The 17,103-nt window shown below is 43.8% G+C and overlaps 1 protein-coding gene and 1 long non-coding RNA gene across 4 annotated transcripts in view; one reads left to right on the forward strand and one right to left on the reverse strand.

The window, feature by feature from the left end:
• Positions 1 to 17,103, forward strand: part of LOC132539422 (uncharacterized) — a 328,586-nt gene that overhangs the window by 273,973 nt on the left and 37,510 nt on the right. The window lies entirely within an intron of this gene.
• Positions 1 to 17,103, reverse strand: part of ST8SIA1 (ST8 alpha-N-acetyl-neuraminide alpha-2,8-sialyltransferase 1) — a 171,198-nt gene that overhangs the window by 87,812 nt on the left and 66,283 nt on the right. For all 3 annotated transcript variants that reach the window (XM_060194496.1, XM_007517892.3, XM_060194497.1), the window contains exon 2: positions 1,831 to 1,975. In XM_060194496.1, the coding sequence (XP_060050479.1) occupies positions 1,831 to 1,975 (145 nt within the window). The remainder of the gene's footprint in view (positions 1 to 1,830; positions 1,976 to 17,103) is intronic.

Consider the following 17,103-nt stretch of genomic DNA (forward strand, 5'->3'; position numbering starts at 1 on the left):
CTAAGCAGGGAAATATCCTTCTGCCTGAGAAGGCCTAGGGAGACTTCTGTCACATATGGCGCCCTGACAGATGCAGTTCATATTCACTGTTCATGAATATCCATGTCAACTGGGCAACACAAACAGCTGACGTTTCTTTTTACATCGTGCTCCCTAGTTCACAAAGTACCCAGGTAAGCCTCTGCAGAATTCAGGGAGGTGGTGGACATGTGAGAAAGTGGGGTCTCAGAAGAGTCGGGGGACGTAACAAAGCAATGTTAGAAGTCAGAAAAACAGCTGCTTTGCCATGTGCACCTCCCAGGTTCAAGCTCAGCCTCTATTGCACTGGAGGAAGAGCTTCATTGCTGCAGTTCTTTCCTTCTCTGCCTCTCTCTCTCCCCCTCCCTCCCTCCCTTCTAAGAAAATTTGCCTGGAGCAGTGAAGCCATAACAACAACAAAATAATTTTTTTTTTAAAAAAAAGTAAAAGTTAGTCATGAGACTTAGTAAGGCAAAACTCAATCACCCAGTGTGACTCTGAATCATTTTCTTTGATGCTAGGAAGCATCCCAGGGGCAAAGTAAAAAAGAGAAAGCAGAGGGGGAGCTTTATATAAGAATAAACTTATGGCTGTACTCTAAATTCCTGAAGTGAGATCAAAGCAACTAGCCGCAAGAAAGGCTCCTTCCTAAAGACTGACTTGGGGACCCGGTAGCATCTGTGTCTCAAATTCATAGGCTTCTTCTAGAAATCTTGCAGTGAGCAGAGATGACAGGAGAGGCTGATTCTGGGCTTCCAGCTCTGACCAGGAGCATCCTTCCTTCCTGCACAATCATCTGGCAAAATCCAAAGAGGCCAGAAAACTTGGAAAGCCAAGATTTGTGCCTCACTTTCTCCCTACTTGATTTTTTTTCTTTAGCAGAGACAGAGAAGTTGAGAAAGAGTGAATGAGACCACAATACCTAAGACCAGCCTTGTGTGCCTTCTGGGGCTCCCCAGATGTAAAGATTCCCTTGTCGCCCCAGGTGCAGTTTAGATACATTTCTTTAGTAGATGTTAGGGAGACCAAGGAGCAAAGCCTCAGGTAGGCAGAGTATGATTCAGACCACCTGACACATGCTGCAGTTCTTTCTCCTCATCCACTGCTCCTCCACTTGTTAATACTCATTGAATCACGGGAACAAGACTCAAAGGTTCCTAGAAGCAAACTTGAGATCATACAGCCCCTGCTTCATGTGGGTGACATCAGCCCTAGGAACACACTCCAACATCGCCAACTCATGGCCACTGCATGACCAACCTCAAGACACAAGTCTTCTCCCACTACTCCGCTTTCTATGAGAAGGAAATGCTGAGTATACAATGCCCTCTCTCTTCACCCCTGCACCAAACATTATGTATAATCTTATTTGCATGACACAAAATGACAGTCATACAGGAAGTGGGAAAAGGAGGTAGCTCATTCAGAAAGTTGTGTGAGCTTTCCCAGGAGCGAGACTCTGGATTCAAGCCCCAGTACCACATAAGAGCACAATGGCACTAGGGGAAGCTCCAAGGATGTAGCAATGGTGTGGTGCCTTTCATCTTCGGGGTGGGGGGGATCTCTGTCAATCTCTATCTATCTATCTGAAACCTAAAGAATGGGGGGAAAATAGCCCAGCAGTGATGGAATTATGCATGAGTGAGAGCCCATTGAACTTACCCTCCTCCCACAAAAAAAGTAATAATCATAAAATAAAATTGAAAGAGAAGAAAACAAGAGGAAAGGGAGTTAACTGGAGCTGTGAACAAAAGCAATGATACCCCTTACACTGCAGGAGTAAGACTGAAAGGCGGCCCACCCACTACTGACCTGGGGGAAGAGAGAATACGTCGAGTTGTCGATGGTGAATGAGTACAGAAACTCCCCGTCGTACCACATGCTCTTCCCCATGGGGGAGTTTGCCTTGGTCATGGCAAAGAGATGGGCAGGGTCGCAGCAATCCTCCATCTGCTTCCTGGGAGAGAGAAGAACAGCAGGTGAGGTGAGTAGCAAACTCATTCACTCTGCTCCATGGAGACGTGCAGTCCTACCCCGGCACCCCCACCTTGGCACCCCCCTACAGCAGCCTCTGGCTGTCAGAGCACATGGCTGGAGTATCTCATCACGTAAACACAGTTCAAGTAAAAGCCACCAGGCTGTGGGTGTGTTTGCAATAGGTCCTGAAATTATTTGAGAGAAATACATAGAATAACAAAATGTCATGTTTGAGGTAAAGGTCCTAACACGTATTTCTTCATCTTATTTATCAATTTTGGATAGAAATAAATTGAGGGGAAAAGAGGAGATAGAGAGGAAAAGAGAGAGGGGTGAAGAGGGAGGGAGAGGAGGAGAGAAAGAGAGAGAGAGACCTGCAACACTATTTCATCACTCATGAAGCTTCCTCCCTGCAGGTAGGGACTAGGGGCTGTAACCTGGGTCCTTGTGAACTGTAATGGGTACACTCAAATGGGATACGCCACCACCCAGCACTATATTTCTTCTTTGTAGCATACTTGATAGCAGTAGAGTCTTTTTTTCTTTCCAAATGATTTTATTGGGAAAAAAACAGTTTACTGGATAACTGTTGAGGCCTGAGTACAGTTTCTCATGTCCCTGAAGGAGGTCTCTCCCCTGCTTCCAGGGAGGCTCCTCTGCTAGAGCCCTTCCAGGTGCTTTTTTCATCCACCTAGTCTGGCTCATAGAACAAGAGAATGGGCTGGGCTGCTTTCCCCTGGTCTGTCTGCCTTAGTCTGGTACTCACTCCCAATAAGACACAGCTAGCACTCCCCTCCAAATTAAGGTAAACCTGCTCTCAGTACACAGTGTCACTGGCAGTTCAGGAGAGAACACATTGCTATGGCCACTTCTTCATTCTGTCTGGTACTTGGGAACTTGCACATCACTTCCACACTTGTTTCCCCTCTATCGTCTTTAAAGGGGGGGATGGAGGGAAAGGAAGGAAGGAAGGAGGGGAAGGAGGGAGGGGAAAGAGAGAGGGGAAAGAGGGAGGGATGGGAAGGAGGGAGTTTACTTATACCCTAAATTTATACTGCACCAAGAACTAACCCAGGGCTTCAAGATTGCGCTGCACCACTGTTAAGCAACCTCCATGGCCCACTTTTTAATTCTTTTAATTCTTTTTTTCTCCCTCCAGGGTTATTGCTGGGCTCGGAGCCTGCACCATGAATCCACCGCTCCTGGAGGCCACTTTTCCCCCTTTTGTTGCCCTTGCTGTAGCCTCGTTGTGGTTATTATTATTACCATTGTTGATGTTGTTCGTTGTCGGACAGGACAGAGAGAAATGGAGAGAGGAGGGGAAGACAGGGGGGGGAGAAAGATAGACACCTTCAGACCTGCTTCACTGCTTGTGAAGCGACTCCCCTGCAGGTGGGGAGCTGGGGGCTCAAACCAGGATCCTTACGCCACCGGTCCTTGTGCTTTGTGCCACGTGCACCTAACCCACTGCGCCACTGCCCAATCCCCTTCTTTTATTTCTTTGAGAGAGATAGACATTTAGAAAAGAAAAACACCTGAGCACAAGTACACCATCCATGAAGTTCCTTCTGGGCTGACTATGATATTCCCACGTGGTGCCAAGACTCAAACCCAGGACCCGAAACATAGCAAAACATGTGCTCTAATAGATGAACTTCTGGTCCCTTATCCCAAACTTAAGAGACAATGCTATGGAGACTCAGGCAAAAGAAGGAGGGGGGACCCTTGCTCAAGTTCACTCAGTGAAAAATGCTCAATCACGGCTAGAACGTGCATTAGAACAATCAAATTCACATCCTGCCTGCAACACACACATGGCTCAAGGCAACCAATTACCCCACAGAAAACAGAAATGTCATGTGTGCACAAATGTTCTTAAGAACCCAGGGGTTAGAGTAATCTCACCATTTGCAACCTGGGAGTGATATTTTTTTTCTATCTCACACACTGAAACTTTCTCCTCCACTCCTAATGCCTCCCACCTCCCGTCTGTGTGCCAAGCTCATCTCTGGAAGGCAGCTGAAAAGGGACAATGGGAAAGTATGCACATCCCCCAGTCCATTTGCAACACTGGGCACAGCCACGCCAGTCCAGTCAGTAGTGGAGCTGCTGCTACCAGCAGGAGCAGTGAGAGCAGCAGGGTTAATAGCAAAGGTAGCTGTAGTAGCAGCAAAGACAGGAGTAATAGCAGCAGCAGCAATGCAAAGAAAGGAAGTACTCTGTCAGTAGTAACAGTCACAAGTAGTGGTCACCATAGCAATAGGCTTTACCTAATGAGTTGTTACCTAATATGGTACTAGGTTTGGGGATATGGAGCTGAGTAAAGAGCACAGCTGTCTTCAGACTGGATGCTCCAGAAGGGTGTGACCAGCGTGGCTGCAGATGTGCAGAGTGGCCACTCAGAAAGAGCAGGCCGTGCAGCCAGGGCCAATGTTCTGGAAAGGATTCCCTGCCCTGAGCCTGGCAGCCTGGCAGAGGAAGGAAGGAGCAAGCCACTCCCAGTGGGGGCACTGTTAGGGAGGCTTGAGAAGTCAGTGCTTGCTGATTCAGGGTGCCCTGGCACAGACCTGCAGTCTGAGGTGGCTGAGAGACTGTCAGGGGCTGAGTACAGAGCATCGCCCCACCCAGCCTGCAGGGATCCTGGAGCAAAGTTGTAGACCAGCTCTAAGAACCTCCAGCAAATCTGCTCCCCAACCCTGCCCACGTGCTTCTCTTCTCACTGACTTATTATCTGTTTCTCTCTTTTTTAAGTGCTTATATGCAATTCTACTAAGATTTTTATTATTTTTTAAATTTTTTATTTATAAAAAGGAAACACTGACAAAACCATAGGATAAGAGGGGTACAGCTTTGCACAATTCCCACCATCAGAACTCTGTATCCCATCCCCTCCCCTGATAGCTTTCCTATTTTTTAACCCTCTGGGAGTATGACAGACAATATAATCACAGGTTCCAGAAAAGCAAAAGTAAACCTAATTCTGCATTCACTTTAGACATGCAGACCACTTTCAATGGAGTGTGAGCTGAGGACTGAGGTTAAGATGTATGTCCTCTTTTGTCCCTTGAAGTCTAAGTCCTGGCAGAATGCTACACAGCTCCACAGGTGCTGGGGACCACCTGCTAGAAACTCAGCAGGGTTTCTTCCCCACCAGATTAGGCTGTGTGCTCTGAGCCTACAGACTAGGAAACCATGGTCCCCAGGAGACCAAGGAAGGGTCGGTTAGTAGTAACCTATGAACCTTGCAAACTCTCTCCTATGGAGTGCCCGCCTTTCTGACTAGTACCGCCACCTTATCCCTTCCGAGGAATGACTGCTTTGGGGAACTCAGAGTAAGAATTCGACCTTGCTCTTAGGTCAGAGTCTGCTGTCACACCCCAGCTTTTCACTGGGCTACTGGAGAGCTGAATGTTGGAGCAGCCAGACATTCGACTGAGTGTCGTTTCTGCATTCCTGATGGTGTGTGTGACCAGGAACTGTCACCATCCCCTCTAAATGGGGTATGCATGTGAGCGCCACCGACAGGTTGCCTCCTTGGCGTGTACTGTTTACCACGGAAAGGACCATGGACCACGGAGAAGTCTGCTTCTGCAATCTAGAAGCAAGCAAGCAATCGAGCAAAAGCCCTTTCTGTACTTTATATGCTGACGTGCTGTCGGGGGAAGTATAAATGAGTTTTTACTACTACAAGAGGGAAGTTCTGCAAGAACTCATCATTGTGAAAGCTGTTCATTTTATGTAGGATAATTATGAAGAGTTATTGATCATAGAGGAGGTAGAATTGTCAGTAAAAGGCAACATCAAAGGACACTGTGTTTGGAAGACAATCTAAGGGAAAATACATCACTTTTCCACCGACAAATATTTGAAGAAATAAAATGTTGATGTAACTCTGAGGAATGAACTCAGAACCTTGCACATGTGAGATTCTGTACAGCAGCCTGCTGAATCCCATTTTTTGCTCTTTTATGACATAAGAGTGCAGACAGAAGAAACCCCAGCACTGCTCCACCAGTGGTGCTGTCTGTGGCGCTCCAATGTGGCACTGGGGTTGAACCTCGGATACAGTCAGACATAAGCTCTGCCAGGTGAACTATCACCCAGTATCACTAGAAAAAATTTTTTTGGGGGGTGGTAGATAGCATAATGGTCATGCAAAAAGACTCTGATATCTGAGGCTCCAAAGTCCCAGCTGCAATCCCCAGGATCACCACCATAAATTAGAGCTCAGCACTGCTCTGGTTTAAAGAAAGAAAGAAAGAAAGAAAGAAAGAAAGAAAGAAAGAAAGAAAGAAAGAAAGAAAGAAAGAAAGAAAGAAAGAAAGAGAGAGAGAAAGAAAATGCTTAATAAATTAAAGGATAACACCAAAACTGTGGTTTTACAATTCAAATCTTTATAGTATTATTTGATGTACTAGCACTCAAAGCCATAACAACACAAAAAGCAAAACAACAACAACAAACCTAAGAATTACTTTTAAATGCAATGAGTTATCCTGGAGGAAAATAATAAGCTGAGAACTTTTCATATGTTATTTGGAGGAATTAAATAATTGAAAGTCAGGCTGGGGAGACAGCATTAATGGTTATGCAAAACTCTCCTGTCTGAGACTCTGAGACCCCAGAGGGGGAAAAAAAATTGCTAGGGACTGCTAAACATTTTCTGTAAGAGCAAAGCCAGGTTTTGTGAGATGTGCCAAGTGGTAAACCATCCCCCACCTCCACCCCCCAACTCCTTACACTGCACTAAATAGCACTCTGACTCAAACAAGCCTCTCTTTATGATGGCAGACACAGAGCCACAAGGCCCCAGGGGCAGCCAGCCAGTTGATGGGCAGGGACACACTACAATGTCAAAAGGCTCCCAACTCCGACTCAAAACATTTGATAAAGTTTCAGATTTAATCTTGTAGGAAAAAAAAAAAATATATATATATATATCCAACAACAACGACATCAATAACAACAACAATTATAACTACAACAATAAAAAACAAGGGCAACAAAAGGGAAAATAAATAAAATTAATTTTTAAAATGTGCTTTAAATAATAGAGATTCCTAAATTGCTAATTGTCGGGTAAGTTAAATCATTGCATTGAATTGTTATGTGGAAAACTGAGAAATGTAACACATGTCCAAGCTACTGTGTTTTACTGTCAACTGTAAACCGTTAGTCCCCTAAGAAAGAAATTTTTTTTTAAATCACCGCATTAACAATGTGCCCCAAACTGATAGTCTTAGAGCTCAAACATTATTTGGTAAATGGGAATAAAATTTTTAAAATGTTGAGACTCTCTAATAAATAAATAAAAAAAAAGTTTTTTCCATGCTGGTGATAGCTGACTTTGGTCCACCATTGATTTTTCACATTTGGCTTTTGGTTAAACTGTGTATCTAATGCTTTTCCTTCAGACCGCTAAATCAATAGTCTTTATTGTAAACAGTACTGAGCAGAGTTCCTAAAATTCCTTCCAGACTGTTCTGTGTGAATGCCTTGGGGGAAAGCCCCAGTGCCCGAGATACACTGTGGAAGGTGTGTGCACAGTCCGCCTCACAGGATGCATCTGGCACAGAGACCAAGTGTAAAAAAACGCCTGTATGCTGGTATATGTCCTTTTATTCTAACAGTCAGGGGCTCGGCTCCAGGTATAGTTACGAATAGCTGCCCTTTTCCACTCCCGAGCATCTGACTATTGGGAAGATGAATTACATCTACACTGTTAAGACTAGAAGCTATGGCTCAAGAGATAGTTCATCAGGTAGAGCCATGTACCTACTGAGTCAAGCTCAGGCATCACATGGGAGCAACTGGCACCAGGGGAACTCCGTGAATTGTCTCTGCCTCTGCCCCCCTAAAATAAAGGGAGGGCACAAGGTTCTGAGTCTATTCCCTGATTAGGGGGTAGGGGAAAGAGAGGGAGGAAAGTAAGAGAGCAGAAGGGAGGGGAAAAGAGAAGGGAAGAAATTAAGTGGTTGAGGTTGAAAGAAAGAGGAATTTTAAGTGAAGGAGTTGATGGCCTACAGAGAAATCAGATAAGGGGGTGGGTGATGGCTCACCTGGTTGAGCGCACCTTACAATGCTCAAGGACCTGAGTTCGAGTCCCCGGTTCCCAGCTACAAGGGGAAAACTTTGTAAATAAAGTGATGTTGCAGGTGTCTATCTCTCTCCCTTCCCACTCAATTTCTCACTGTCTCCAATAAATAAATATAGACAGTAAAAATCAAAAAAAAAAAAAAAGAAAGGAGCAAAATCAGGTAAGCTTCTTATTCTGAATAACCAAATGGCAGGTCTTTTTTTTTTTTCTTTTTATTGGGGGGATTAATGGTCTACAGTAAATAGTTGCTGGTATGTGTGTAAAATTTCTCAGCTTTCTGTTAAACAAGCAGGCTTCACAGAGATTACAGAAGGAGGGTTTACGTCGTCCTCCCTGCCCCCATGTACACCCTCACTTAGAAAAAGTCTTCATCTTAAATGATGGGTTTTGAAACAAGTTTAAAAGTCGTGAGTCACTGCTGACTGAGGGCACAGGACTCCGAAGGGCCTGCAGGGGGTGCTGTGAGGAGATCTGCAGGCTTGTCTGTGCACCTGCAGCAGCTAGGGGACCAGGTGCAGCAGCCACAGGATCTCTGGGCAAAGGCAGGTCCCTATGTGTGGCTACCTTGCTACAGGGTGGAGATTCCTAGTCGATCGCTTTGTCTCTAAAATGCTCTTGCGAGGTGTGGTGGGGGGAAGGCGTTCATTGCATGATTGCTTAAAATAATGTTTTCTGCAAATATAATAAAACGCCTTTTCAAAATTTAATCTTCCAGATAATTTACCAGGGCTACCAAAGCAGAGAAAACAGCTCTTATGCATTACTTAAGGCAGCAAGTAATCTTTTATTTAGGAGCATTTTATTCTTCACATGTGAAATGACTGCATAATAAAAGAGAGAGTATTCCAAAGAAAGGTAGATTAGTGCCACATGCAATTTGCATTTCTCTAAAACTGGCAGGGCCGATTCAAAGGAACAGTTCTGGGAACACAAACATTTCAAGGACAATCTGGTCTTCCCTCATGCATATTTGTTTTCAATGTATTTAGCAAGTACACGTACGTGATGGTTTGAATTAAAAGAACACAAGTTCTTCCAGAGAAGATTTCCATGGACACCTGTCCTCGGCTTTCCTGCACAGGCTCACAGGTCTACAGCTAGAAAGAGTCCAAGACAGCCCACCTAGAGGCTCCTGCTTGACACTTGGGAAGTGACTGGGTTCCTTTGGACTACACTTATTCATTCACTCAACAAATATTTATTGAGAATGTTGTGTGTGTGTGTGTGTGTGTGTGTGTGTGTGTGTGTGAAACTACTGTTGTTCTGGGAGCTAGAAACAAGATGTTGGAGGTTGCAACACTTTGTCCTCTTATACTGGCAGTGGTGCAACCAGAGGAAAAGAAAACAAGATAAAGTGTATGGGTAAGGGGCTAGGAAAGTTCTCGCTGGGTAAGTAATAATCTGAGGATGGGGGGGGAGTGAGGAAGGCATTCACAGGGATGCCTGAGAGAAGAGTACTCAGGCCAGGACAACAGCAAGAGTAGAGCAACCCGAGAGGCTTGGCAGATAGAGCACGGGGCCTGCACACACAGGGCACCAGGGTTCATCCCAGGCACCACACATGCCAGAGTGATGTTCTGGTCTCTTGAGGAGAAAATGAGAGCAAGAGTGAGACAGAGATAGTCTAAATAAACAAAAAGTGGGGAGGCCGGGCGGTAGCACAGTGGGTTAGGTGCACATGGCAAGAAGCACAAGGACTGGCACAACGATCCTGGTTAGAGCCCCAGGCTCCCCACCTACAGGGTGGGGTTTGCTTTACAAGCAGTGAAGCAGGTCTACAGTTGTCTCTCTTTCTCTCCCCGTTTCTGTCTTCCCTTCCTCTGTCAATTTCTCTCTGTCCTATTCAACAACAACAAGATAATGACAACAAGGGCAACAAAATGGGGAAGAAAAAATGGCCTCCAGAACCAGTGGATTCATAGTGCAGCCATCAAGCCCCAGCGATAACTCTGGAGGCAAAAGTAAATAAATAAACAAACAAATAAATATAAACAGAAAGCATATGCCAGAGTGATATTTTGGTCTCAGTGTTGCTCTCCCCCTCCCATATTAAAGGAGCAAAGGCAGGCTCGTACCTGGTACACTCAAGAGACCCCAGAGGGAGGAGGAGTGAAGAGAGCCTGGGGTGGGACAGGCTGGTGCCGGATTTAGCACATGGGGCTTTTGTCTCCGGAAGGGAAAGAGTCTGCCCTCACCAACAGTCTTGTGTAGAAAGGAGCAAACCCAACTCTGAGATCATGCAAAGACACAGGGAGGGTGCCTAGGTCATAAGGAGGTAGAGGCTCACCAAGAAACCTGATAAAAGTGTTTGAAATATATCAGAATGTTCTTTTACAAATTGCTTGAGGTGGTGACATTTGTCATTTATAGTCTTCTGACACGTTAAGTTACATGGCCTTTAAAATGGCAGGCTTACCATGCATCCCTGGCATAAACACAACTGATCAGACTCTGTGGTTGTTAGATGCCATTGTTCAATTCAGTTTTCTAATTTTATGTTAAGGATCTGTACAAACAAGTTACCAAAAAGACTGATCTGTAATTACCTTGAAGAAGAAGGAGGAGGAGGAGGAGAGGAAGAAGAAAAGGAGGAAGAGGAGGAAGGGGAGGAAGAGAAGGTGGCTGCCCCATTTGAAAGGTTTTCGGTATCAGGGTTTTATGCAAACCTCATTTTATTTTACTATATTATTTATTCTACTCAGAGAGATACAGAAAGAAAGATAATAGTGAGAGAGAAAGAGAGAGACCAGAGCACTGTTCAGCATTGGCTGATGGTGGTGCTCAGGATTGAACCTGGGACTGCAGAGCCTCAGGCATGAAAGTCTTTTTCAGAACCATTATGCTGTTTCCTCAGCCCTTAAGTAGACTTCTTTTTTAAAAAGGTTTTATTTCCACACACACACACACAAAAAAAAAAAGGTTTTATTTTTTTTTCTTCTGTTGCCCTTGTTTTTTATTGTTGTTGTCGTTATTATTGCTGTTGTTGCTGTCGTCATTGTTGGATACAACAGAGAGAAATGGACAGAGGAGGGGAAGACAGAGAGGGGGAGAGAAAGAAAGACACCTGCAGACCTGCTTCACCACCTGTGAAGTGACTCCCCTGCAGGTGGGGAGCCAGGGGCTCCAACTGGGATCCTTACACCGGTCCTTGTGCTTTGCGCCACGTGCTCTTAACCCGCTGCGCTACCACCCAACTCCCTTAAGTAGACTTCTTAATGTTACTAGGGATGCACTTCTTTTCCCTCTATTTTCCAAGACAGTCTATAGCATTCACTTTTTTTTCCTAGAGCACTGCTCAATTCTGGCTCACGGTGGTGTGGAGCATTGAACCTGGGACCTCGTAGCCTTGGGTATAATTATTAAGCTATTTCCTCTACCCCACAACAGTCTATGATGAATTAGCATTACTTCTACTTTAAACATGTCATAGAATTTGCCCATTAAACTAACTTTTAGTATACTGACTACTGGGATTCTCTTTATCAGTATCTTTTTTTAAATTTTATTTTAAAAAGGAGACATTAACAAAACCATAGGATAAGAGGAGTACAACTCCACACAATTTCCACCACCAGACCTCTTATCCCATTCCCTCCCCTGATAGTTTTCCTATTCTTTATCCCTCTGGGAGTATGGACCCAGGGTCATTGTGGGTTGCAGAAGGTAAAAGGTCTGGCTTCGGTAATTGCTTCCCCTCTGAACATGGGTGTTGACTGGTCGATCCATACTCCCAGCCTGCCTCTCTCTTTCCCTAGTAGGGTGGGGCTCTGGGGAAGCAGAGCTCCAGGACACACTGGTGGGGTTGTCTGTCCAGGGGAGTCTGGTGGGCATCCTGCTGGCATCTGGAGCCTAGTGGATGAAAAGAGAGTTAACATACAAAGCCAAACAAATTGTTGAACAATTATGGACCTAAAGGCTGGAATAGTGCAGATGAAGACTTGGGGGGTACTCACTGCAGACTATTGTGTACTTTTGCTATCAGGTATATATTTTGCCCTAGTTTATGGATACATGTGAACATATGCTCTACCTCTCAGGACTGGGTCTATATCTAGGTTTTGGGACTTTGTTAGGAAGTGAACCACCTGGAATGGAATTAGAGAATACTATGAAAGGAAAGGTCTCACTGGAGTAATGAGGTAAAGGGTTGACATTCCACACCTGAAGTCTCTGGATACAGTCTGAAGTGAAGCATGCTGAGGTGGCACTCGTTGTGTTGATTAGGTTGTGATCGGTGGATGCAATATTATTTGGTATGAATTGAGAGAAGCATGCAGGAAAGTGCGCCCCACCCTAAGGTTCCAGGACTGGGGGAAATATAGGCTCTATAGTGGAAATGTGAGGTTCCTGCTGTCTTAAGGTTCAAGAAGACAATGAATAGTTAACGTTATCGTCACATTATTTGGTAATTGGGTTAACTTTGAAAAGTCCCTTTGTTAGGATTTGCTGTACAATACCCAACATCTTATATATAGCTGCGCCACCGGTTAGTTCTGTTCTCCCTGGTCTAGGCTTTTGAGAGAGTCAACATATCAAAGACTCAGCCTATATATTTAAAAGACTCAGTCTGTGCTTTAAAAAGTTCTAGACATATTATGTAAAAAGTTCCAGACAATTCTTCCCCTCTCATATTAATTGAATAGTGGTTTATATGACTACAATTTAATAGGAGTGTACATAGACACCATTCACACCACCAAAAGACTGTGTCCCATCCTACCCACCCACCCCAACCCCTCCACCAGCCACCCCAGGAAGCCAAATGTCTACTCTCCCCCTCACCACAGGGTCTTTACTTTGGTGCCCTACTCTAGATTTAGTCAGATCCTGCTTTTAGTTTCCCTTTCTTTATTCTTCTTTCTCAACTTCTGTTGATGAGTGGGATCACCCCATACTCATCTTTATCTTTCTGACTTAGCTCAGTTAACATAATTCCTTCTAGTTCCATCCAAGATGGGTCAGAGAAGGTGGGTTCATTGTTCTTAATAGCTGTGTAGTATTCCATTGTGTATATATACCACAGCATTCTCAGCCACTCATCTGTTGTTGGGCACCTGGATTGCTTCCAGGTTTTAGCTATTATGAATTGTGCTGCTATGAACATAGGAGTACACACTTCTTTTTGGTTGGGTGTTATGGAGTCCTTGGGGTATAACCCCAGGAGTGGAATTACTGGATCATATGGAAGGTCCATGTCTAGCCTTGTGAGAGTCCTCCCGACTGCTCTCCACAGAGGCTGTACCAATTTACATTCCCACCAGCAATGCAGAAGGGTTCCTCTATCCCCACAGCCGCTGCAGCATTTGTTGCTGCTGTCCTTTTTGATGTATGCCATTCTCACAGGAGTGAGGTGGTTTCTCATGTTGTCTTTATTTGCATTTCTCTAACAAACAGCAACCTGGAGCAGTTTTTCATATGTTTGTTAGCCTTTTGGATCTCCTCTGAAGTGAATGTTCTGTTCATATCCTCTGCCCATTTTTGGATGGGGTCATTTGCTTTTTTGGTGCTAAGTTTGCTGAGCTCTTTGTATATTTTGGCGATTAGTCTCTTGTCTGATGTTTGGCATGTGAAGATCTTCTCCCATTCTGTGAGGGGTCTGTTTGTTTGTGTGATAGTTTCTTTGGCTGTGCACAAGCTTTTCACTTTGATGTAGTCCCATTGGTTTGTTTCTGCTTTAGTCTTCCTTGGAATTGGGTTTGTTTCATCAAAGATGTCCTTGAGGTTTAGGTGGGAAAGTGTTCCACCAATGTTTTCCTCTAAGTATTTGATAGTTTCTGGTCTAACATCCAGGTCCTTGATCCATTTGGAGTTGATTTTTGTTTCTGGTGAGATAAGGTGGTTCAATTTCATTCTTCTGCATGTTTCAGCCCAGTTTTCCCAGCACCATTTATTGAAGAGAGTCTCCTTCTTCCATTTAATACTCTGGGCCCCCTTATCAAAGATTAGATGTCCATAGGTGTGGGGGTTTAGTTCTGGGCTTCCAATTCTGTTACACTGGTCTGTGTGCCTATTTTTGTTCCAGTACCAAGCTGTTTTGATGATGATGGCCTTATAATATAGTTTGAGATCTGGGAGTGTGATGCCTCCAATTCTGTTTCTTTTCCTCAAAATTGTTTTGGCAATTCTAGGTGTTTTCTGGTTCCAGATAAGTGATTGTAGTTTTTGTTCTATTCTCTTAAAGAACCTTGGTGGAACTTTGATGGATATCGCATTAAATTTGTATATGGCTTTGGGGAGAATATTCATTTTGATGGTATTTATTCTTCCAATCCATGAACATGGGATGTCTTTCCACTTCTTGGTATCACTTTCTGTTTCCTTGAATAGTGACTCATAGTTTTCAGTATACAAGTCTTTCACTTCTTTGGTCAGCTTTTTCCTAGGTATTTTGTTGATTTTGCTGCAACAGTGAATGGGAGTGATTTCTGGATGTCTTCTTCTTCAGATTTAGTGTTTGCATAAAGAGATGCCACTGATTTTTATACATTGATTTTGTAGCCTGACACCTTGCTATATTGCCTAATAACTTCCAGTAGTTTTCTGCTGGATTCTTTAGGTTTTTTATGTATACTATCATATCATCTGCAAATAGTGAGAGCTTGACTTCTTCCCTTCTAATCTGTATTCCTTTGATTTCTTTCTCTTGCCTGATTGCTATGGCAAGAACTTCCAATACTATGTTGAAGAGTAATGGTGATAGTGGACAGCCCTATCTAGTCCCTGATCTGAAAGGGAATGCTTTCAGCTTCTGTCCATTGCATATGATGTTGGCTGTAGGTCTGCTATATATGGATTCCACTATCTTGAGGAATTTCCTGCCTATTCCCATTTTTGTAGAGTTTTTAGCATGAATGGATGTTGGATTTTGTCAAAGGCTTTCTCTGCATCTATTGAGATAATCATGTGGTTTTTGTCTTTGTTTTTACTGATTTGGTGAATGACACTGATTGACTTACGTATGTTGAACCAGCCTTGTATTCCTGGGATAAATCCCACTTGGTCATGATGAACAATCTTTTTGATATACTGCTGTATCCGGTTGGCCAAGATCTTGTTTAATATTTTGGCATTTATGTTCATCAGAGATACTGGTCTGTAGTTTTCCTTTTTTGCTGTGTCCCTATCTGCTTTTGGTATCAGCGTGATGTTGGCTTCATAGAAGGTGGAAGGGAGTGTTCCTGTTTCTTCTATCCTGGAACCTTAGGGTGGGGCACGCTTTCCTGCATGCTTCTCTCAATTCATTCCAAATAATATTGCATCCGCCTATCCCAATCTAATCAACGCAACGAGTACCACCTTAGCATGCTTCACTTCAGACTGCGTCCAGAGACTTCAGTGTGGAATGACAGCCCTTCAGCTTCATTACTCGGGTGAGACCTTTCCTTTCATAGGATTCTCTAATTTCATTCTAGGAGGTTCACTTCCTAACACAGTCTCAAAACCTAGATATAGACCAGGAACCATGAGATAGAGCATATGTTCACACGTATCCATAAACTAGGGCAAAATATATACCTGAAAGCAAAAGTACACAATAGTCTGTAGTGAGTCAGTATAAAACTCATAATGAAATAGAGTCTACTTAGACTTAGATACCCCCTCACTTATTTCCTATTATACTTCCCTCATTCACTCAAAAGCTATCCTTATCAAAGCAAGGACTGCAAAAGCTGAATAAGGGCAAGAGACTGGCATACTTTAACAATGACTCTTTAGTCACTATCAGGCCACCCCATCAGCTGGGGCCCTAATCGGGAGTCCTGAGATTCCCAAACAGACATGATGGGCCTAGACCTCAAATAAATCCCTCTCTCCATTGTTACAAGTCATCTCTATCAGAAACAACAAAAAAGACCCCTTTGAGGGCCCCCATAGGACCTTGCCCTCAATGAATCAACAATGGTAGAGAATGTTCCATCCTCTGAAGGGAGGATGGACAACATACTCTATACTACACCTGAGGAAATGGTTCGATATTGGGGCAGCTTGGAATGTTCCTACTTATGCCCACAGAATGTGAGTTCAGATCTAGAGGGATGCAGAAGTAACATAGGCTCCTAAACTGAATATGGGCCACAGATCAAATCAAATTGATGGGGTTTACAGTCAGCAATATTTATACCCCATTCCCATATTAGGGAGCTACTCTCTTCCCTGATCCAGCTTTCTGTCCCTTTTCCAGCCATGACATCACCTCCCCAGACAATAACTTGGATCCACCTGCATATCAGATTTTGGGCTCAGAGAAAAAAAAAAACCACTAGTATAACTACAGGCCCTTTGGAATATAACTAAAATATGCCTACTAGCTACCTACAAAATTGAGGACCCCCCCAACACTTCATCTGCACCATTCTAGCCTTTAGGTCCACGATTGTTCAACAATTTGTTTGGATTTGTATGTTACCTCTCTTTTCAGCCACCATGTTCCAGATGTTAGCAGGATGCCGACCAGACTTCCCTGGACAGACAACCCCACCAATATGCCTTGGAGCTCCGCTTCCCCAGAGCTCTTCTCCACTAGAGAAAGAGAGAGACAGGCTGAAAGTATGGATTGACCTATCAACGCCCATGTTCAGCAGGGAAGCAATCACAGAAGCCAGACCTTCAACCTTCTGCATCCCACAATGATCTTTGGTCCATACTCCCAAAGGGATAAAGAATAGGAAAGCTATCAGGGGATAGGATGGGATACGGAGGTCTGGTAGTGGGAATTGTGTGGAGTTGTACTCCTCTTATCCTATGGTTTTTTAACGTCTCCTTTTTTAAATACATAAAAAATAAATTAAAAAAAAAGAAACCATCACCCAAAGAAACTCCTTACAAAATTGGAGACGATGTTCACATTCCATACATCAGACAAAAGAGTAATAACCAAAATATATAAAGAGCTCAGAAACAACAACAAAGAATGACCCCACCCAAAAGTGGTGAGAAGATATGCACAAAATATTCACCAAAGAAGATGTCGACAAGACCAACAAATATATGAAAAAATGCTCCAAGTCACA

Source organism: Erinaceus europaeus, chromosome 7, assembly GCF_950295315.1.
Source record: "Erinaceus europaeus chromosome 7, mEriEur2.1, whole genome shotgun sequence".
In the NCBI taxonomy this organism is placed as follows: domain Eukaryota; kingdom Metazoa; phylum Chordata; class Mammalia; order Eulipotyphla; family Erinaceidae; genus Erinaceus; species Erinaceus europaeus.